This window comes from Maniola jurtina, chromosome 17 (genome assembly GCF_905333055.1).
Source record: "Maniola jurtina chromosome 17, ilManJurt1.1, whole genome shotgun sequence".
NCBI lineage: Eukaryota > Metazoa > Arthropoda > Insecta > Lepidoptera > Nymphalidae > Maniola > Maniola jurtina.
The window spans coordinates 7,835,105-7,859,263 of record NC_060045.1 but is presented as its reverse complement, the minus strand read 5'-3'; the positions used below and the strand labels follow the sequence as shown (position 1 = coordinate 7,859,263).

At 34.6% G+C, this 24,159-nt stretch overlaps 1 protein-coding gene across 5 annotated transcripts in view; it reads left to right on the top strand.

Moving 5' to 3' along the window:
- Positions 1-23,317, top strand: part of LOC123873603 (cGMP-dependent protein kinase, isozyme 2 forms cD4/T1/T3A/T3B) — a 160,068-nt gene extending 136,751 nt beyond the window's left edge. For all 5 annotated transcript variants that reach the window (XM_045918491.1, XM_045918492.1, XM_045918493.1 and 2 more), the window contains 8 exons: positions 4,672-4,813; positions 17,157-17,251; positions 17,862-18,008; positions 20,124-20,443; positions 20,855-20,942; positions 21,541-21,725; positions 22,109-22,325; positions 22,935-23,317. In XM_045918491.1, coding sequence (XP_045774447.1) covers positions 4,672-4,813; positions 17,157-17,251; positions 17,862-18,008; positions 20,124-20,443; positions 20,855-20,942; positions 21,541-21,725; positions 22,109-22,325; positions 22,935-23,100 — 1,360 coding nt within the window. In that variant the 3' untranslated portion in view covers positions 23,101-23,317. The remainder of the gene's footprint in view (positions 1-4,671; positions 4,814-17,156; positions 17,252-17,861; positions 18,009-20,123; positions 20,444-20,854; positions 20,943-21,540; positions 21,726-22,108; positions 22,326-22,934) is intronic.
- The last annotated feature ends 842 nt before the right edge of the window (positions 23,318-24,159 follow it).

Below are 24,159 nucleotides of genomic sequence, written 5' to 3'. Positions count from 1 at the left end.
ATATAAAGCTCGACGCTTCAGAAAGCTCACAGAAAAGAAACCCTTGGTTTACCTTCAAAGATTAGTTTGACATTATGAGTAGGCCAAAGGAATATACCTAACTAGAATAGTGTTGTAAAACATTGGTCAACGAGGTCCCATTAACGCGTCCACCGCCTCGACACACATTGCCGACACATATCAACGAGTAATTACCTAGTTGTCTATCAGGCCACTTTATTTACTGCTTCTAGGTACTATGTACTGTTATGCAATCACTCGTGCAAGCGGATATAAAAATATTTTACCCATCATAATTTCATAAGAGATTTTTCTCAATAATTCCTATCTGTAAGGCCTTTGCCTGCTTGCGACTAAGTACAATGTATTATTTGATTAAAAAGATTTGCAATGGCTGTAAATTAGTTTCTATTGAGTTAAAGGATGGTGTGTTCTATGGAATTAACCGCCCAGTATCATTACATATGAATTGAATGTAAGTTTTATCATTTATAAAAGAATAAATAGGTTTGAACATTGTTTGTGAAAAATTACACTTTACTGAAATAACACGCTGGTTATCGTAAACAGGAGTTTATTGCAAAAAGATTTTTAATTCAGTGAAGACATTTTCCTTCTTATCCTTTGAATAATATGTTTTCCATTCGGATTTAATGCCTACTAACACGCAGAAAATAAATACGCATATACGAGTAGGTGTGAATGTCTACGTTTCACCATAAAAATATTTTTTGTTTGCAAAATCTTATAATAACTTAATTAACTTTACCAAACTATGCAACTATACACATTTCAAATTTTCATTCAAAGTCTCCAACCACAAAACTATATTTAACTTTCGGAAATCCCCTGCAGTTAAAACAGCAGTAGAAAAGAAATAGTACAAGCATATCTACGTTTCGCCTTACCTTACTTGTAATAACTTAAAATGCATAGTTTACACCATTTAGAACATTTCAAATTTTAATTATAAAGTTCAAGCACCTCAAAGGTCTCTAACCACAAAATCTACGAGTCTCAACTTTCGGAATTCGCCCGCGGCTAAAAATTGCATTTCGACATAACCATTAGGTCTTTATTGTAAGACGGTTTATGTTTGTCTCGGCTATATAAATTTACGTCACGACTCACGACGCTATAAAATACCCATTATTATCTTACGTAAACAGTGGCGCAAACACGGCCTTTATTTCATTATGATAATAGACCTATAATAATAATCGTTATCTAATATCAATCACCTTATTCTTCTAACTTCATTACATTACGATCTTAGGTATAGTAGCGCAGAGAATTTTCTCGTTATCTAGAGCAACGTTAGTAAAAGTAAGAAAAAGATTAGATTTTTTTGTTTCGATATCAAATTAGGTTTCTTATACAATTCCAAGAGTAGGTAGGTACCTACAGGTAAGCCATTTTAACCCCCGACCCAAAAAGAGGGGTGTTATAAGTTTGACGTGTGTATCTGTGTATCTGTCTGTGGCATTGTAGCTCCTAAACTAATGAACCGATTTAAATTTAGTTTTTTTTTTTTTGTTTGAAAGGAAGCTTGATCGAGAGGTTCTTAGCGGTAATCCAAGAAAATCGGTTCAGCCGTTTGAAAGTTATCAGCTCTTTTCTAGTTACTGTAACCTTCACTTGTCGGGGGTGTTATAATTTTTTAATTTACACTTGTTAGATAAAAGGTGCTGACGTTGCGTTCAAAAACTAGCTAAAAAGTAAACTTGTTTACTTTATGTAGGCGACCTTCATAGTTTTACTGTAGTTGGGTGATGTAAGAGGTTATGTATTAAAACAATAATATTAGTTTGAGGTCAGATCTAAGGTCAAGTGTCTACTCTAGCAACTGAAGATAAAAATATTATTATACGATTGAGATTAAAATTTTTTTTAGATAATTTCACAACTGTAATTTACTTGTTAATAAAATAATATTTCTTAATGAAATGCCTAAGGAATAGAATCAAAATTCAATTCTGGTTAATGATTACGTAGGTAATTAGTAGACTTCGTAAGACTGACCCATATACAAAACCTTTGTAATGATAACATTAATGATAATTTTATAACTCTCAAACCGAACAAGTCATGATACCTACGGGCTTATCAATACTAATATTATAAAATGCGAAAGTGTGTCTGTCTGTCTGACTGACTGTCTGTCTGTCTGTCTGTCTGGCCTTTTCACGGCCCAACAGTTTAACCAATTCTGACGTTTTATACAGGGTCAGCTTATATCCCGGGGACGGACATAGGCTACTTTTTATCCCGGAAAATCAAAGAGTTCCCACGGGATTCCTAAAGACCCATCCGCTTAACCGATTGTATGTTTGGTGCCGAGGTAGCTTACGTCCCTGCAATTGACATAGGCAACTTTTTATCCTGGAAAATCAAACAGTTCCCACGGGATCTTTAAAAACCTAAATTCACGCGGACAAAGTCGCGGGTTTTGATTGATTGTTGATGATTTTTCTCGGCATGCAACAAAATATTTCATTCAATTGATAAGCCAAGTCCCAATATAAATACATACTCCATAAGCAAACCAAGGGATAACATTTCCTCGAAAACTCGACGTTTCGTTCTCACATATTTGTTTGAATAATAAATTTAAAAAATTCACGAATGTATGCACGTGAATATTTAACTGAGATAAGATGCGTCCACACTTCACACATTCCAATTTGCTAGCACGGACAAAGCGTCAAGCAACAATCACTACCCATATTATTAATGTGAAAGTGTGTTTGTTTGTTGGTTTATTGGTTTGTCCTTCGACGTGATTATTTGGCACAGACTACTTCTATTCCGGAAAATCAAAGAATTCCTACGGGGTGTTTAAAAACCTAAATCCGCGCGGACGAAGTCGCGGGCATCAGCTATTAGTAATAATAATTATTATATACCTAGTTTTAATACCTAGTTTAGACTTTAGGTGTATCAAAAAAATATTTCGTGGCATGATACATATTACAACTTATTTCAATTGACAACCCTACAAACAGCTGATCGCGGAATTGATCGTAGCAATTTTCGAAGAATTCGTTCAACTGTTTGAATGTTTGTCAAGTAGCAGAGATAACGAAAGAATCTATGGCACATGACACTAACTATTTGGTACACGCTGTTGATACATACGCAATAATTAGAGCATCAATGTTCTGGAGACATTACAACAGAGAGTGATACGTTTGAAGAATATAGTTTAACTAGAGGATGCCCGCGACTTCGTCCGCGTGGATTTAGATTTTTGTGGATCCCGTGGAAACTCTTTGATTTTCCGGGATAAAAAGTAGCCTATGTCCGTCCCCGGGATATAAGCTAACTCTTTACCAAATTTCGTCAGAATCGGTAACACTGTTGGGCCGTGAAAAGGTAGCAGACAGACAGACAGACACACTTTCGCATTTATAATATTAGTATGGATTAGAAGTATGAACAGGTTTAATATGGGCCGATCGTAAACCAACTTGAACCGTAACGATATGCCCCAGTGATTAAGTAGCAATTGGGTAATTTCCTATACATATTTTTGATACGCGTGTTGCAATTAACGTCTGACCACACGTGACCAACGGAATGCTCTCGTATATCTAACATACCCAAGTATCATATTACATTTCTTAATCTCGCAATGTACATAAATGCTATGTGGCCATTCTTTTTACGTGTACTATCTACTCCTCTTAGTCCAACTATACTTACTAGACCAAAAACTGTTTAATCATAGAAGGTACAATTTTATTTTGTGTCGAGTCCTGTGAACCATTGTTCACTTTTTTATTTTTTATTCTTCTTCCAGCCCATGGGATAAGTCCCATGCTACGTGGGGTCGGCACAACATGTCTTCCTCTTCCACTCTCTTCTGTCGTCCATCAACGTATCATCTACCCCTTTTATACGCATATCCTCTTTCACGCAATCCATCCACCTTTTCTTTGGTCGTCTTCTTCTCTTTTTTCCTTCCACATGAAGGAATCATTTTTTTATTTTTTTATTGATATTTATTAATCTTATACAATGTACAGGGCATTTTATTATATTTACTTGGTTGTTCTTAGCAAGGAGGTTTTCTCCACTGATTATAGTATTTACTACAAATATGCCAGTCTTTAGGTTTAGATTTATTCTATTCTATACAACAATAAAACATGACTTTAAAATCATATGGTGATAGATATGCTTTTCTTACCGCCTTACCCTAATCATCTACCCATTCTTTCCACTAGGTACCTACCTACTTTGAGCTGGCAATATGTTGGCCTTCTTGGGCACAAGTTTTGAGCTTGTAAAAGCATTATTGCTTATTGTGTAAGCTAAGCAAGTATTTTAATACCTATAATGGACATAAATTATTATTGTTGTAACTATTCAGGAAATTGAAACCGGTGACTGGCGAAGTTTCAAAATAATTTAGTTTGACATAGGTATCCTATACGTATAAATTCCTTAACTTTAAGGTCAGGCTTACTTTTAACATTTCATACATTTACAATAGATATAAAATTATTATTTCATTTACGCCATTTCCTACCCGGATGACTGATTGACTTTTTATTGTAATTTATCATAATAAAACGAGTATTTTTAAATATTTTCTGTAGGTGCTACCACTCTTATCTATGTATGTTTAAACTCTATTATTATAATTTAATTCTTCATCTTCCACAGTGTACCGATCTTCAAAAACCTGCCTGAAGATACGCTCATTAAGATATCTGACGTGCTGGAAGAGACGCATTACCAGAACGGGGATTATATCATCAGGCAAGGAGCCAGGGGAGATACGTTCTTCATTATTTCAAAGGGACAGGTAAGGTGACAGCTTATTATATTACTTACTAGAGGATACCCGTGACTTCGTCCGCGTGGGTTTCGGTTTTTTTAAATCCCGTAGGAACTCTTCAATTTTCCGGGACAAAAAGTAGCCTATGTCCTTCCCCGGAATGTATCGCAAGTCTGTACCAAACATTAAAATCGGTTCAGTGGTTGAGCCGTGAAAACGTAGCAGACAGACAGACAGACAGACAGAAAGACAGACAGACAGACACACTTTCGCATTTATAATATTAAGTATGGATAGGGTACAATCGCTAGAGCATCCTGTAGTAGGTAGAGTTAGTCAGTCCCTATAGGTACCAATTTTTTGCTAATTATGACACAGAACTACCAGATTAGTACAACGATTTAATTTGACTGTAATAGGTACCTAATGACATAAAATTATCTGCACAAGCACATTGCATAAAACATTGATTAACTTGCAAGTTGTAGAAAACCTTCACCTTTACGATATTGAGTAATTGAGTAATTTATTCTAAAGCGATTTTATAATAATTGTTAGTAGGCAAATCTTTTTAACCATCACATTGACTACGAATGTGGAAAAAAATCGATTAAGTACCTACCCTTTTTGAAAAAAAAATTTAACATCGTATTCGTGTTACAGTTTTGCATCGAACAAATATTTAAAACATGATTTCGTTTAAAATGCATTCGGAACAGTTGAATATGCAATTAATAGGAATGAACTTTCAAGGATTAATGAAACAGATAAAATGTAGGGAGGTGCCTACACTTAGGTAGGCATTTTTAACACGCAGTGGCGGGAAACCTAATTAAAATAGATATTAAAATAAGATTTTGCATCGACACCAGAACATGTTTCGAAATTCGTGTGGGTACAAGTTTTAAATCAATTGCTTCAAACTTCAAAGGAAGTCATTAATTAAACTGGTCGTTCTTGCACTTTAATCCATACTAATATTATAAATAAAGTGTTCCTGTCTGTCTGTCCGGCTGTCTGCTAGTTTTCACGGCCCAATGTGCTTGAACCAAGTAAGAAATGGAAAAACGATAGATTTATTTAATGACTAGCCGATGCCCGCGACTTCGCCCGCGTGGATTTAGGTTTTTTGAAATCCCGTGGGAACTCTTTGATTTTCCGAGATAAAAGTAGCCTATGTGCTAATCCAGGATATTATCTATCTCCATTCCAAATTTCAGCCAAATCCGTCCAGTAGTTTTTGGGTGAAGGAGTAACAAACATACACACATACACACACACACACATATACACAAACTTTCATCTTTATAATATTAGTGTGATAATATTAAGATTTCCGAATTATTTCTATCGAAGAAATTGTATACAATCGTATTTCTTTTTCATAAAGAAGACCCAAAAAGAACATATTGAAACATTAAAGTTACTATTAAAAGATTCCAAAGTCACAAAACATCCATCAGCTAAACTTTATCTAAAGGATAAAGTCATTTTGACAGATTCCCAATACAAAAACCGTCTTAACTCTTAACGTTAGATAATGTTTATCTGGAGGTTGTGAAACAGGCCCTAAGTATAATAAAAAAATTATCATGAAATAAATTCACGTAAACGCTAATTGATTGTTATTGCCCATTGCAACCAAGTTAACACATTTCATGCTAAATGACGTACTAATTGAGGAGTTAAAGGGACATGAAAACTTAACCGTTAACGGGGCATTAATGGGACATTCAGTTTAAACGTTAACCGGATTTGTTCTTGTGATATTCGGGTCAACCTGTTCTCGAGTTCTACAAACCGATTTTCACCAAACTTACTTCAGTAGGTAAACCTACTCTATTAAACTTTAAAGGCAAGATTTTTTAGCTTGTAAAAACCACTAAATTACCCATATAATGAATTATTATAGTTTTGTTTCTAAAAATCTTGCCTACTTCTATATTACAAAGGGAACTTGTGTGCAAAATTAATTAGGCACTATAGATTCGAAGGTGTGGGCTGGGCGTTAATGAGTCACACAGTGAGTCACTTGTCTTTTTATGATCTTCTTTTAGTAATTTTAATATCTTAAATAGATAAAAAAATACTAACTAACAAAGAAGAACGAACTAACCCGCTTCGATTTCGTTTGGGTGGAATTTCGAAAAATCCTCTCTTAGCTACGAATAATATAAACCCTATATAAGCTAGGCGAGACATTCTTTATGGCTACGTGCTAAATCTCAAGAACCTACTTATACCTACTAGTTTGAGCTGTACGTTGATTCATTCAATCAATTTCCCCTTTTTAACCCCCGACCCAAAAAGAGGGGTGTTATGAGTTTGACGTGTATATCTGTGTATCTGTCTGTGGCATCGTAGCTCCTAAAATAATGAACCGATTTTAATTTAGTTTTTTTTTGGTTTGAAAGGTGCTTGATCGAGAGTGTTCTTAGCTATAATCCAAGAAAATCGGTTCAGCCGTTTGTAAGTTAGCTCTTTTCTAGTTACTGTAACCTTCACTTATCGGGGGTGTTATAAATTTTTAATTTACACTTGTATCTATATTATATGACCGAGTTGAGTATTGATAGAAAACCACATGTTTTCTTAACAAATGTCGAACAATTTCACAGACGTGCTTAGAGGTTTTTATATTTGTTTTGATGACTAGGCGTAAAGAATTCATACATGTATTAATACTGGATGTTTAACACGTGAAGATGTTCGAACACGAGAGTGAAAAATTTCACTTTCGCTTCGTGGATCGACTTTCGAGTAAGACTGGTCTGGCTTAGGGCTGGCAACTTTATAGCATCATCACTACATAATATTATTATAAACATTATAAAGTACCCTGCCGCGCTGAGTTCTTGTTTGTATCTGCTTATCTTATTAACTTTGCTGATGCATACGGTTACTTTTCACCAATAGAAAGAGGGATCATTTAAGACGGTTATTTATAGGCTATATTTTATGAACATTTTGCAAAAATATGTTGGTACTTATAATGAATTAGTTGGCAAAATCATCCTATCTGAGAGTTCGTGGCGTGTGCTGCGTAAATACCTAAAACAATGTAAGTGTAGTGGAATAATTCCTCTCATTCGATTCCTCGGGTCATTACTTTAGACGTAATGATTTAAGATACTTTAGAAATAATCACAATCACAACATTTATCTTCTTAATTACTTACCAAAGTATAAAAAGTACTTTGCAAAGTTAGTACCCATATTAACTTTTGTAATAGACACCTTTTAAACCTGAACCTAGTTTTAAAACTATTATTAATATCTTTTTTTTTCAACTTTACATAGTTTGAAAATTATTATTAATCTTTTTTTTACTTCAGTTTTGACATTCTTTGATAGGTATGTTTGACATTAAGGTGTTAAGCCTTTTATGTCTTCAGGGATTAAAGAACGCTTGTCACCCATCTCAGTAGATACGCAGCCCTAGTCTGACCGTACCTTTATGTTTTGTACATATCCGATTCGTCTCACTTCTGTTATCTGGCTCGTCTTTTACGATAAACCGTGGAACAGCTTCAGTAGTTAGTTCATGTTGTAAATTGATATTCTTCTATTTAAATAACATAAGGTATCATTAGCTAACGTTATCTCTTTGCGTTGTACGTATTGCTCACGGTTGAGAGTCGTGATTCCTTCTAAAAATGGATTTTGAAAAATCAATTATTTTCCAGATCATCCTGTATTCGGCAGATCATTTAATATTATACCTGTATCTTTGCGTTCTTCCTTTTTTTCTTATAAAATAAATAAGAGTCAAACAAAGCTTAGGTTCTTTAATTGTTGAATCTACGTCAAAGTAATGTGTTGACATCATTTTGCGAAAGTTTTCACTTTCTCAGTACATATTGAAAAATACTGCTTTCAGTATTGTAGTATATTTATACGATGAGCTAACTATAATAAACAATGTAGACTCTGTATATCGATATGTACAAACCACGAAAGTTTTAGTTCTGTCTAATACAATTTGTTGTTATGTAATGAAAGTGAGAAATTCTTGTACAAATTTAATTCCCGTTTTCATAGCGGATGTGACAATAAAGCCAATTAAAGCTTACGAGATAGTATGAGTAGCTATATAAATAGAGATAGCTATAGAAGTTGCTTAGAATGCTATTACGGTTACGAGGGGCACTATACGGCTAATAAACCGGCCAAGTGCGAGTCAGACTCGCGCACTGAGGGTTCCGTACTCGGGTATTTTTTCCAACATTTTGCACGACAAATCGAAAACTCTTATACTTACATAAAAATAAATAAAAATCTGTTTTAGGATGTACAGGTAAAGCCCTTTCATATGATACCCCACTTGGTATAGTTATCTCATTTTGAAAATTAAAACACATTTAATTTTTTTTAATGATGTAACCACAAATTCGCGGTTTTCAGATTTATTCCTGTACTTGTGCTATAAGACCTACCTACCTACCAAATTTTATAATTCTAGGTCAACGGGAAGTACCCAATACCCTATAGGTTTCTTGACAGACACGACAGACAGACAGACGACAAAGTGATCCTATAAGGGTTCTGTTTTTCCTTTTGAGGTTCGGAACCCTAATAAATCTCACTTGTGACCTATACTTACCTACTGTTTTCTTTCTCATAGATTTAAAAATCAATCATATTTTGTTAGTTTCATGCACGCCATTTTTTTTTAATGTCAGTACTTATCTTTCAAAATTGTTTTTACTATACCTAATTATTGAGATCACTATTTATAGTGATAAGGTTGCCCTTTGTTTTCAAGTCTATCCTGTATTTTATTCTTTGTCATTGTATTAAACAATAAAGATAATTGAATCAGCGATATAAATGTTCTACTAGATATGGCGTTCGTTGTAAGAACATGTTCCAACGAAGAACGGTCCCGGAACTCCTCAAGATTTTGACCAAAGTTCTAATATCTACCTATCGATATCTACAACAGTTATTAGATATACATAGGTACCATGATAGCGGATAAAAATTAGATCAAAATCAGTCTAAAGAAAAGAGACGCATCATTATAAGTGCGAGTGTTTCTGTATGTCTGATTATCTAAACCTTTAATATATGCTAATAATTTATATGCTGAACATTCTCCGATAATTTTTAAACACAGATAGCTTCCATAAGAAATGTCTGCAAAAAAAACTGTCACCCATTTGATATTGTTGGTCACACGAAAAACAACATCAACTTACTAGTGGACAACAAATAATAATTTTATTAAATCATATGAATAATAATTTTATTTTATAATTTAGAACTGACTTTGAAATAATTTATTATTATCCGCGTAGACACGGTGATTGTAAGTATAAGTGGTTCACCTTGGCATTTAACTGGGCCTCGATACCTATGTCAGCTTTGAGATACAAACAATTTGCAATTTTGAAACAGCACTTGCAAATTAAACTTTATTTGAATGGATTAAAATACTTTATTATTTTAATTCATTTAAACGATTCTTATTAAATACTTTAATTGGTATTTTTCAATAAGGACACAATAAAAAGTTAAAAGAGAACAAAGGTAAACTAGAAAAATATCTAGGTATATATAGTAGGTAGGTAACTATAATTATTGTTAACGTGTCCTCTACAAGACCATTCGAACCGTACCGAATTGTGTCTCTGTTTCATTTTATTAGAATAATTTTGTATGCAAAACATACGCGGATGTTACAACAAAATAATAACAGTTTCAACACTCCATTGATTCTATGTCGAATCAGGTTTTTCGATCACAAAAAGAACCTTTTTCGATCCACCACGGTTTGAACCCGCAACCAATCGGTTCCGTGAATTCTGAGCGTCGTCGAGAGATACGCTAATAGATTTAATTAGGAAAATCTGCATAAGGAAAAAAGGTTCCTTTAAAATAAACTTTATCTAACCTAGCTAAAATAATACCTAAGTTTAGAGCTATTTATTTTTTATTTTGCTTGTTACCCGTCAGAATCGGTTAAACTGTTGGGCCGTGAAAAGGTAGCAGGCAGACAGACACACTTTTGCATTTATAATATTAGTATGGATTATGACATAAGCTTTTGTTTCTAAACGTAACCTATTAAGGTTCAATTTTGGTAAATAGATTTTTTTTTTGTTTAAATGTTCACACAGATAATAATTGTACATAGTAGGTACGTACCTAAGTACGAAAATATAATTCCAACCTCAAATCACTATTCATTTGCAAACGTTTAAATTTTTTCTCAAATCAATTCTAAGCAAGTCTCTTCAAACACAAGCTTAGAAAATTGCACTAGTAACGTTAACTAACCAAAAGTAGTAGCTCTTAAAAAAAATTCAATAGGTATTCATTCATAATAATACGCCACTACACTTTCTATCTCATTTATGCTAATACATATCTACAGACAGACAGGCTATAATCATCATCGTGTAAACATTCTCGGCAATACATTGTTCTTGTCACTGTGAATAAACCCCCTTTCACACTGACTGAGGAGATTCTGTGATTATACAAGTGTAAATTAAAAATTTATAACACCCCCGACAAGTGAAGGTTACAGTAACTAGAAAAGAGCTGATAACTTTCAAACGGCTGAACCGATTTTCTTGGATTATAGCTAAGAAGACTCGATCAAGCCACCTTTCAAACAAGAAAAAACTAAATTAAAATCGGTTCTTTAGTTTAGGAGCTACGATGCCACAGACAGATACACAGATACACACGTCAAACTTATAACACCCCTGTTTTTTGGATCGAGGGTTAAAAATATAGAGTAGGTACCAATCAACAAGGACAAGTGCAATTTCACGTTATATAAAGTTCATTCGGGAACAATCGGTCAGATAAATAAAATATATCTACCTACTTCTTAGAGATGGGTAATACAAACAAAACTGAATACTAGGGCTTCAAAGTTAAGTTAATAAGGCTCAAAATACTTGCAAGTATGTATATATGTATTTAGATCTCTAGTGTCGGGTCACGAGTGACGAGAGCACCAGTACTAAATAGGTATAGTACGCGACAGACCGAGATGGCAATCGGGGTATGAGGCGGAGGAACGCCCCGCACACCCGCACGTCACCCGCGTTATCCCGCACTGGATTATCGCAGGGGCTCATGTACCTTGATTGCCATCTCGACCTGTCGCGCACTGTACTTGCAACTCAGCTATGCGAGTCAGGTCGACGCGATCCGGGTGCGTTTGGGATCGTTATTACTAAGTCAGTCCCTCCACGTATTTTTTACGAACCAGCTATGCAAATTTTGAAGGTCATAGGTACCTGGTGTAAATACCTGGTCGAGTAAATATGCCTTATCCCTACTTCCCTTTCCACAATAGCATGCATGGATACCCACCCACTCATTTGGAGAGGAACATTTTTACTCAACTAGTGTCAGTATGTGAGTAAAGCTTTAATTACTAAGGTCACTATACCTGGGGTCCGTATAAATGCGATATATAAATGGCAGGAATATGTTTATTATTCTAGTTTAGAGCACAGTGAGAGGTGTAAAGGCTTTTACACAAGCATTGGAGGCTGTAGAGGCTGTAGTGTCGGGCTATTGTGTCTACAAGGTCAGCGCACCGCGCGGGCGGCCACATTAGGGTCATCGCATACTTCAACTTTACAAAATTTTGTTAGCGGTGCTAATACAGTGTAAAAAAAATTATAGATACAAACTTTATTCTATAAAGAAATCCGCAGGAAATCTTGTAAATAGTAACACACTAATTTCTGCGGAAAAGAACTACTCATTTAACTTGTAAAAAGAACCCAACATTTCTCGCGGATTTAAAATTATGCACGTTAGTTAATATGGACTAATTGAAGCAATGCAATCGAATTGATTATAAAATGTTACTGTTCTCAAACTCAAGAGAAATATTATGCTATACTTATTAATAACAATGTGTTATAAATTATAATGTTTGATAAAATGTTAATTTATGCATTGAACAGTATATTAGCAATCAAGACATTCGAAATAATTGTATCGTAATTGGTGTATATCTGCATAATTTGTATGCTACAATGTATTAAAATATACAAAATATACAGCAAATTATGGTCAGTTTTAATGACATTTAATACCACCTGCGCTAAACAAGTTTTATAATTTAATAAATAAATTTGATTTGACTTTAAATACCAACTTAATAAATTGGTAAGACATTTAGCTCTAAACTAAATAATTAACATAATTATTTTCTATTAATGTAGATTTATCTATCATTATGCATTTACCTTGACTAATAGTACGAAATAAATATTTAATTTTTAACATAAATAAAACATAATAATTCATAGTATAACATTGGACAGCCTGTAAATATACCTAAAATACACATCAAAAGTTATGAAATAAGGGCATAATTTTAAGTAGATATCTACATAATCTAATGCAATTAAAAGAAAAGTCCTGATTTAGGTACCTTGTGACTACAAATAATCAACATATTTGATGACTTGTGATGTACACTTAACCCAAACCCTTGCACCTAGAAAGCTGTGCACAGTTTCTCTTTATTATGTAAAAACAAGGAATATCTAAGGTCACATTTTTCGAATTTCCACAGGAGCGAAGTCGCAGGCGGTTATTAGTAAATAAATAATTTGACAGTAGCTTTGCAATGGTTTATAGTGGGCGGTTACCATAACGAGAGGTATATGAGGTCAGATTTCTGTACGTCCGCGTGTAAAATGGTTATCTAAATGAACCTTTTGCAATTTTGCGTCACACGGTACATGTCAGGGTCAAGCATGAGTGAAGCCTCCGGCTCAGAGTTACCCATGCAGATTCTGTTGCAATGTAACCTTTCTATCGCAACTTAGTGTTGCGAACGGAAATGAAGAGTTGCGAATGGGACGATTTGCTTTTTACCCGACTACGGCAAAGCCAAAAGGAAGGGTTATGATTTTAGCAAACTATGTACATACCGTAGCGCCTAAACCACTGAGCCGATTTTGATGAATCGATTCGTTATTATTGTCCGGGTGACATAGGCTACATTTTAAGCGAAAAAACATACTATATATACTATTATACTATACTATATAGTATATACTATTATACTATATACATTTTCCCAAAACCGTAACGGTGACAGACTGATTTCTTGGCCCAAAATATAGGTACCTATTTCATGGACATAAATAAATATAATTAACTATTGTGGAATCGATCGATAAGTACCTACCTACCTAAAAGTAATTTGCTACTCAAATGTTTATGAATTTTTTATAGGTTATATGAATCAATCGAGGAGGTGGGTCCGCCCATAACTTTGCAGCATCAGAGGAACCGCCGCAATTTAATTAACCAATATCAACCAATATATTAAGAGAAATCTCTAGGCAATATATTAGTAGAAATCTATATAACGGCATATCAATTATTGAGATTCGAATCCCATCTATTATCTATCTATGAAGAATATTTAGAATAATATTAATTATCGTATCTAACTGTAATAAAGTAATTCGATGTTTACAGTAAGTTAGTACCTACCTTTTTTTAAACAAAACACACTAATTATATTCTATTACAAAAGAATCTTAATTATTAAGCATAATTTAAATACCACACAAAAGGCAACAAACGAATAATAAATATATTAATTATTACCTACTAAGTATACATTCTTTACAAAAATTTTCCCTACTGAGTAAATATTTACAAACCTGTATTTAAATTACTTACAGAAAATGTTGTGACTTCTCATACGTGGTTGAGTTCTAATTTTACAAACTTCAATGCTTTTTTTGTTTTGCATTGAATATTTATTTCCAATCACACTATCACACTTCACAGTATCACACTTCACACTAATATTATAAAGGCGAAAGTTTGTGTGTATGTGTGTGTGTGCGTGTGTATGTTTGTTACTCCTTCACGCAAAAACTGCCGAACGGATTGGGCTGAAATTTAAAATGGAGATAAATTATACCCTGGATTAACACATAGGCTACTTTTCATCCCGGAAAATCAAAGAGTTCCGATGGGATTTTTAAAAACCTACATCCACGCGAACGAAGTCGCGGGCATCAGCTAGTGACACTTAAAAGTAATACCTACCTGATTACCTACTTACTTATCTACTACAAGTTGGTAAAAACTTACAGTAAAGTAAACAACAGTTAGCTATTATATTCTAGTTATTTGTATAAAAAATGGTCTATCGTCGTTTATGTCAACATTTGTAACACGGACGAGTTGACGAACCGTAGCTGAATTGATCAAAGGCCCCGGGGCGATGGATAACCAGAGAGATGCGGGTTTAAATCCTGATCCACCCTTTTTACCAGACTACGGGAGTGTATAGAGTTTAAGCAGGTGTTTGCCTGTTAAAAGAAGTAACCAGGCGTCAACGTTTTTCATACAAATGTAGTATGAGTCGTTAAATGAGAGCCAAACTACGTTTGTGTGAATGGCGCTGGGGAGCGTGCAAGGGTTGTTCTCTTAGACGACGTCATAGACCGTGTGACAGTTATGACAAATCCAATATGGCGAATATGACAAATAGGACGAACTATACTTTACCTCTTTGTAACTTGGTATTTGTACGGAATTTGCATGCAGTGTTAACTTTCAAATGATTAAACATAGTTGAGTATGATAGAAAAATCAATGTATTTACTAAGTTTTTATTTTATATCGCTAGTAAACTCTTAAATAAAGAAATAAAATAAAAGATGTACGATGAAAAAATAAGATCGATAAATGAAGTTTGATTCCATGTGAAAGGACTCATTATGTGGTTTCTGAAAATGTAAATTAGAAGAAAACATGATTCATGAGAGAAGTTTAATTTCTGTACCTGAACTGATTGATAAAATATATATTTTGGGAAGGTTCAATACAAGACATAGGTATATAGCGAACCAGGATGTACCTATTTGGTTAACGCGTTCATGGTGTATTTATGTACCTACCTACTTAATTGCTTTTGTCTATTGTTCCTCTACCGTGTAATTAACGTATTTTGTTGTATTTTCGGAACTTTTTGGGATGTTTCCACATATCGAGTGATATGCTGTATCTATCTGTTAGAAAGAATCGTATCACCATAAAATGTAAAATACGGAAAATACTTAGAGTTTTATCGCAAAAATACGAGTAATAATATCTAGCAAAGTCAAAGACAAAGTCAAAGTCAAAATCATTTATTCAAAGTAGGTACAATTGATGGTCGAAATTGTTAAACTTGTACGATATAGTGGTGATAATTAATTACGTTACTTAAAACTAAAGCTACGAGGGTTCCAAACGCGCCCAAGTCTGTATAAGTCTTTACTTATAAGGCATACAAATCAATTGATTACACACATTGAGAATTGCAAATTGAGTTGACAAAATTTTGTGATAGCACATTTAAAAGAGAAATCGATAATCATAAAATACCTGCGACTCGTAAATTGCATCAAGAAATTACATCAATATAAATTGTATCAAAAGGAAAGTAACCAAAACTTTGTTCAGTGGTGCTGTTGATTGACATTTTGCAGTTTTTACGAACTTTATTGGTTCAAGTTATGTAATCTTTTCTGTAACCGTGACTCAAATTGCGTTGTATCATCTTATTATCTTCTTTGTTATGTTGTATATTTAAAAGATATTAAACTTAGTACATGTGATGCATTGCAGCACTTATACATCCTTTCGTAATCATCCTTATTTTTCTCATACATGTACCTAATAGTTAAAAGTGGTACTACTAGGTGTATCTATACATGTCATGCATATTATATATTATGTGTATAATAGGTACATCCGTGCTGAATAAGTTATATTGTTTAACGCCTATAAACCTGAATTTCATCTCTTGACTCATATTTAAGTCTCAAATCATACTTACCTACTTACTTATATCACTGATGAAAAATAACAATTTATTTTCGATGTCTACGACTTATAGTAGAATAATATGTAGTAAGTACCTACATCAGTAACTTCTAATTACTAGGAAAATTGGTTACAATACTCGAAACTTGACCGCGCCAGTGCCCCGTTAGCTGTTATCATTCTTTGTTTTGGTTTATTCAAATAAGTCTACTTATTAGGGTCAAAGATAATATTGTAAGTATTGTTTACGGTCTAAAAAAGTCTATCGATACGTGTACGACGACCGAAATTTGTGACAAAAAGATTGTCGGCTTGGTCTATTTACATTGAAAAGGAAAAAAGTAAAATTGTCGAAATTGTTTTTGTATCGAATTCATTCAAGATATATTCAGTTTTCAACCTTATGAAATGTGGGTTAAGACCGGAAAATACGTAATTACAAGTAGGCACTACTAGTATACTGTATATTACGAAATCCAGTTTCCTTTGTTTTGATCAATTAATATTGTTGTTCAATTTGTTCATGTTATGTTTTTCTTCGTTTCAGGTCAAAGTAACTCAGAAGCAACCAAATAGCAACGATGAGAAATTCATTAGAACTCTCACGAAAGGCGATTTCTTTGGCGAGAAAGCATTACAAGGGTAAATGACTCTGGTTTTTAACTTTTTATACGATGACACGTTTGTGCTTGAATGATAAATCAGTGCGAACGATTAATAGGTAAATGAATAATGGTAGTCATGATCTGGAACTCGTTATATTTTGAAATTATCCAATATTTTCAGCAACGATAAATACTTCCACTTTACACAAAGTATCCTAAATACATATTACTTTACGATACGATATCGTCTAGAGTACAACTCCTCACTAGAACCTGAGACTGAAATTAGGTTTACTTAGATAGATATTTATCAGTACGATCATAAGATTATGTAATATGACAGTCTGTTTGAACGCGCTTTATGAAATAATACAATATTTTCAGCGACTAATTATAACTTCAGTTGGATTGCTTGGCTATCACTTTACAAATATTTCTGACTAAAGCTCACATTATAATATAATATTTAGACTTAGACTTAGACTCCATATTTAGACTTAGACTTAGACTCAATATTTAGACTTAGATTCCTGATACTGTATGAAAAAAAATTTCCTTTGACCTAATAGGTTGACCCAAAAACTGAACTGGCATCAGTTCATGATATGTCGTACGTCATTTTAAATAACGACTGGCAAAATTTTCAGGGACGATTTGCGGACAGCGAACATCATCTGCGACTCTCCGAACGGCACCACTTGTCTAGTTATTGACCGGGAGACCTTCAACCAGCTCATATCCACCTTGGACGAGATCCGTAGCAAATACAAGGACGAGGGTGATGATAGGCAAAGGTAAGGTCATTTTGCAGATCCGAAAATTTGTAACAGCTATCATATTATTCAAAGCATAGCATGTAACAGAACTACACTTATTCGACTACACATTTATACTCGATGAAGATGCGTCGATATTTCCTTAACTACCTGTTAAAATAATAAAAAACAAACGGATTAATTATGGCTAAAAAGCCGACATTATTTATTGACGTAGCAGAAGATAAAATGGATCACACTATAGCCTGTTTTTATTTTATTTTTATTTAATGGTTTACTAGCGATTTAACATAAACTTAATAACTATACTAGATACATTGGTTTTTCTGTCATGCTCAACTATGTTAAATCATTTAAAAGTAAACACTGTTAGTTAAAAATTTTCGAATAAAATCTGATTGGTTCGGTCACTAATAAAAAGAGATTATTTTACCATTTACTTGAAAATCAAAGTAGAAGACGGTACAGGACGGAATTAAATTTATCATGACTTTCTTGAGGTCCTTGTCGTAGAATCATTTGGATAGATAAAGAAATATGCTGTAGGAACCAGGCCACATAATGCTCGCCATACATTGTGCTCGTACATTAACATTAAGTTCTTGTGTCAAGTTCACAAAAACCCCATCTAAGACCGATACGGACAACAATAGGTTTCACAAGAATGCGACCACAGTCTATACTCACACATGCTATTGTATTTTGTGCTTTATTTTGAAACGTTACTATTTTGGGCGTTCGCCTTTGTCTGACCGTTGAATAACACGTATTTCTGTTAATGCAAACTTGGATATTTTTACGGTAAGTGATTTGCATATTTAAAATATAATGTAAAATATAATTGTTATAATGGATTAGAAAATTCAAAGCCTCGAGAGCTCAACCAAATCCCAACCTAAACCCAATGTTTTCGCTAATCTGAAAACTCAATGATTAAAGAATGGATTGGAATCCAAGTAATCGACAGTTGCACTATTATATTATCTTACCTACTTCTAGCACAAGCTTCAGGCTCAATTGATGGGATAGGTCCTGATAGGACCACGTTTAACATAGTTTATTTTCTTTAATAGTAGGAAGATTTACAGAAAACATTTTTGAGAAACTTTTTTTTTTTGAGAAATTGAGTTCGGTAATAAAAATCAAACTCGTAAAAAACGTACACGTTGAATTTTACCTACACTAAACCAATATTTTCCTAATAAATTACGAAACCATCAAACGTTATAGTCAGCGCTTATCACTTTCACTATCAATCAACCGCAATGGTGAAAGAAATTAGTATTGAACAGTGGAAGTAAATCGCGGGTTATTAACTTTCCTCTTTGGCATAGAAACTTGAACCTTTTTGCTGTAAAGCCGGCACAATTGATGATTCTCGCGGTTTTATCGCAGTATTGTCAACTGAAACAATGCAGCCGCACTTCGGTACGTGATAAACGACTATTGATTGTGGGCGATTGTACTTTATTTTTCGACTAATTAAAACAAGGTCTAATGGATTTCAAGATTATTTTATACTTAGTAACAGCCTTTGTTCACGGCTCCGTTGCGAAACGCCAAAGAATTGGCTTTCGCGGCTGTAGATAATGCTGCTCCACAATACAGTGAGCTCAATATATAGTAAACTCGCCATTTAAGGGGAAAGGATAAGATTACCTAGATAATCTAAACTGGGTTTCGTCGCTTATCAGATATTTTTGAACCATTTTGAACCATAAAAATCTTAACAGTACTTCATCTTGGCACTGGTTCAATGTCTCTTTTTAAAGTAAAAATAAGTTTAGGTTAAAGTAAAACTACTAATTAGCCAAAAATTAGGCTAATGGCTAGATCGTAGTTCAATTAGGTAGCTCATTGGCACTCAGTAATAACAAAAGAAAGAAAAAGCAAAATACCAGACATAACACATTTTTCACCAATACCAAAACACTGCAAAAACATTAATCTGTGATGTAATAAACATGTAATAAGTAAATTATAAAACAAAGATATTTTCTTGGGTACACCATCGAACAAAACTATTCTGAAACACTGACGAATTACCAAATAACCAATAAGATAGTAAGATACACATTTTCTCAGCATCAATTACCATTATCCATACTTAACGTTAATTATTTTGCATTGCAGACTTAACGAAGAGTTCGCGAATCTCCGACTCTCAGACCTCCGAATCATCGCGACCCTGGGTATCGGTGGCTTCGGTCGCGTTGAGTTGGTCCAGATCCACGGCGACTCCAGTCGGTCCTTCGCCTTGAAACAGATGAAGAAGGCTCAAATAGTAGAGACGAGGCAGCAGCAACATATCATGTCAGAGAAGGAGATCATGTCGGAAATGAACTGTGAATTCATTGTAAAGTTGTACAAGACGTTCAAGGATCGCAAGTACTTGTACATGCTGATGGAGACTTGCCTTGGTGGGGAGCTGTGGACTATACTGAGGGATAGAGGTCAGAAATTGTTAACAACTGTATATTTTAAATCGGCTAATTTATATCCAGGTTACGTAGTCATTTACACTGAAACGGATAAAGATGGCTATTGAAGTTGAGACAATGTACCAATAGTACATCATGTCAAAACAGGGATTATGTTGGAAACCGGAAATTGACAATTGACATTGTACAAGACGGTCAAGGACCTCATAATGTACTTACTACCTTGAACTATAGTATAGCTTTGGATATTAAATTGGGAGTATAAGACTGAAAACACAGGTTTAAGTGTTAATTCAAATCATTAGAGATACGGTTATTTTTACCAGCTAATAGTCATCAATAAAAAAGGAAACTTGGCTTTAGATACCAAGGGTTTGGCTAACGATTTATATGAATTGTTATTAAATAAAAGTAACATTTCAGGACAATTCGACGATGCAACCACAAGATTCTACACGGCGTGTGTTGTTGAAGCTTTCCACTATTTACATTCTAGGAATATAATTTACAGGTGAGCTTAACTCTTTTTTTTTTTGGATTTCTTACCTCAAAAGAAAAAAAGTAACCCTTATAGGATCGATCACTTTATTAGCTGTCTGTCTGTCGTATCTGTCAAGAAAACCTATAGGGTACTTCCCGTTGACCTAGAATCATGAAAGGCAGGTAGATAGATTTTATAGTATAAGTAAAGGAAAAAATCCGAAAACCGTAAATTTGTGGTTACCAATATCACAAAAAATGACCATGGAGCTATTCAAGGGGTTACCAAGAAATTTCTAAAAGGCCGGCAACGAATCGGCTGTTCCTCTGGTGCTGCAAATATTCATGGTCGACGGTAATCACTTAAATCAGGTGACCCGTCTGCTAGTTTTCTTATTATTTAAAAAAAAAATCTTCTTGAAAAAAATAATTAACTAATTATTTCACATAAAGTGTTAGGGTATACCTTGGACGATGGTACAGAACCCTTCGTGTGTGAGTCCAACTCGCACTTGACGGGTTTTTTTATTAATTTTGCAGTGAACTAGAATAATTTATCTGTTAATTGGCTTCCAAATAAAAAGGCTTTTCAGTTATTTATTTTATTTAACATTGACCTCTGTCTTTAGGGATCTCAAACCAGAGAACCTACTGCTTGACTCGAAGGGCTACGTGAAGCTAGTGGACTTTGGTTTCTCGAAGAAACTGCAAGCGAGCCGCAAGACGTGGACCTTCTGCGGCACGCCCGAGTACGTCGCGCCCGAGGTCATCATGAACCGCGGACACGACATCAGCGCCGACTACTGGTCCTTAGGTAACATGACCATTCAATACAACTTTTTCATACTATAAAATCCCATTAATCATAACCCGCAGGTACAGTATCAAGACTCTATTCAGATTTTTAATTCGTTGGATTTCTGACAGATGCCATTTTAGACATTGGGTGGGTTATGTGTATGAAAAACAGGGTAATCACCGGTTTTACCACAAACTACCCTAGGACCCTTGTCAACATTAAAAAAGCATAAGCAATAGGTACCCTTATTATATCCAAAAACGATCATTTAGCTAGTAGCTTCAACCTTTACTTGACTCTTATAAAATTAGTTCGCAAGTGGATCACTGGATCGAAGAATAGTTTTCACACTCACACTTTTTCTGGATATATTTTTAATATGAGTATTTTCCACCCAGGTGTATTAATGTTTGAGCTGCTCACCGGTTCTCCGCCTTTCACGGGTACCGATCCTATGAAGACTTATAACAAGATCCTAAAGGGAATAGACGCGGTGGAGTTCCCTCGCAGCATCACGCGGAACGCGGCCAACCTCATCAAGAAGCTGTGTCGTGACAACCCTGCCGAGCGCCTGGGCTACCAGCGGGGCGGCATCACGGAGATACAGAAACACAAGTAAGACCCTGCTATACTTACGAAATCCTGAAGACCCTGTGGAAAATTGTGCGGAACGTGCTAAGAAACTATACCAGACATTACCAGATAACTTAACCTACATAATATGTCTGACTAGGTTCAAAAGTGACAGTTCATATAATGGCAGTGGGCAGTTCATGTCTACAATTATAGAAATCAAACGTTTCCTGAACTGGGAGCGTGTGTATCGTATGATCTAGTAAGGAGGATGTATTAAGAACACGGAAGACCTGTTGTAAAAATTTTACACCAGGTCTCCAACAATTAATTTAATATTCATTTAATTTAGTGAAGTCCAGTTAAGAAGAAGTCAATACATATATTAAGTTGCTATCTCGTCATGTGTTTTGGGGAAGTTAAAGGCACAGTGACTTATAAAAAAAAAATAGCGAGCAAACGAGCAGGTGGTTCACCTGATGTAAGTGATTACCGCCTCTCATGAGCATTTGCAGCACCAGAGCTATTCTTTGGCGGTAGAGCCCAAGAGTCTATAAAAAGCTTTATGCTTCATGAATCATCTATAATTACAATAAAACTGTAGCTGGTCATTTAATAAAATATTGCCTCACAAAAAATGTAACATTCCAGATGGTTCGATGGCTTCAACTGGGAAGGTCTGGCGCAGCGTACCTTGGATCCACCAATCACGCCCGTTGTAAAATCAGCCGTAGATACCCACAACTTTGACCAGTACCCGCCGGACGCGGACGAACCTCCACCCGACGACCTCTCCGGTTGGGATGCCACCTTCTAACCGCTGAGCCACTGGGACACTGTTCCCTGTACAGCCTGAATATAGTTACGCTTCTGTTGAGGCCACGATGATGTCAGTCTTTCTAAGTAGAAAGAGGAAAAGAGGTATCGCAGTGAAGTTAGCTAAACGTCGGTTGTATGTACGTTAATAAACTCTTTACTAGCAAAAGGTGACTGGTAGAACAAAAAAAATGAAGTTTTGCCGTTGCTACAGCTTTTGAGAAAGTGCATAAATAAGTATTAAAGATCTTAAATCAAATAATATTAAAATTTTACCTTGAAATAAAATTTCTATTATGTTTCCTAAGACGTCCGAAGTCCATTTATGAAGAGTACATCGCTCCTTCCACGCCTTTTCGCTAGATGTCGTTGATTTCCGTCACGCAATCCGTGCCTCCAACGCCGCCAACGGCCGTTCTGTGAACTAACTAACACAAGCCACAACAAGCCACCATATTTCGTCATTGTTCGGTTCATAATGATTAATGATGTGTACGGTAAGATATAATAGTAGCACCAGGAAGACATCATCTGGACTTCGGACGTCTTAGGAAACATAATAGAAATTTTATTTCAAGGTAAAATTTTAATATTATGTGTTCCGTTTGACGTCCGAAGTCCATTTATGAAGAGACCTGTTTGTTATCTCCTGGTGGCTTGTGAAAAGGAAAAACGCAACAATGTGATAACTTTATGTTATGTAAATTAAAAACGTTAGTATTAGATATTTAAATAACCATATATGTAAGTAATCCTTAACCGATAACTGTTAATGGATGATAATAGTAAAATTTTCTTGATACTGGAAAATATTGAATATCTACACTACTTTATTCGCATTATTATTCGATTTCGCACTCCTAATAATTCATGATAACAGAAAACTGAAACTTGGTAGTAAAACTTTACTCGATATTGGAAAACATTGAATAAGGAACTTAGATTTGAAATCTGTCTTTTTATGATAATGTATTCTTTACCACCAACTTGCTTTAGAATAATTAATAGAATAATCTTAAGCCCAAAGGAGGGCATTGTGGATTGAAAGCTATTTGATTTA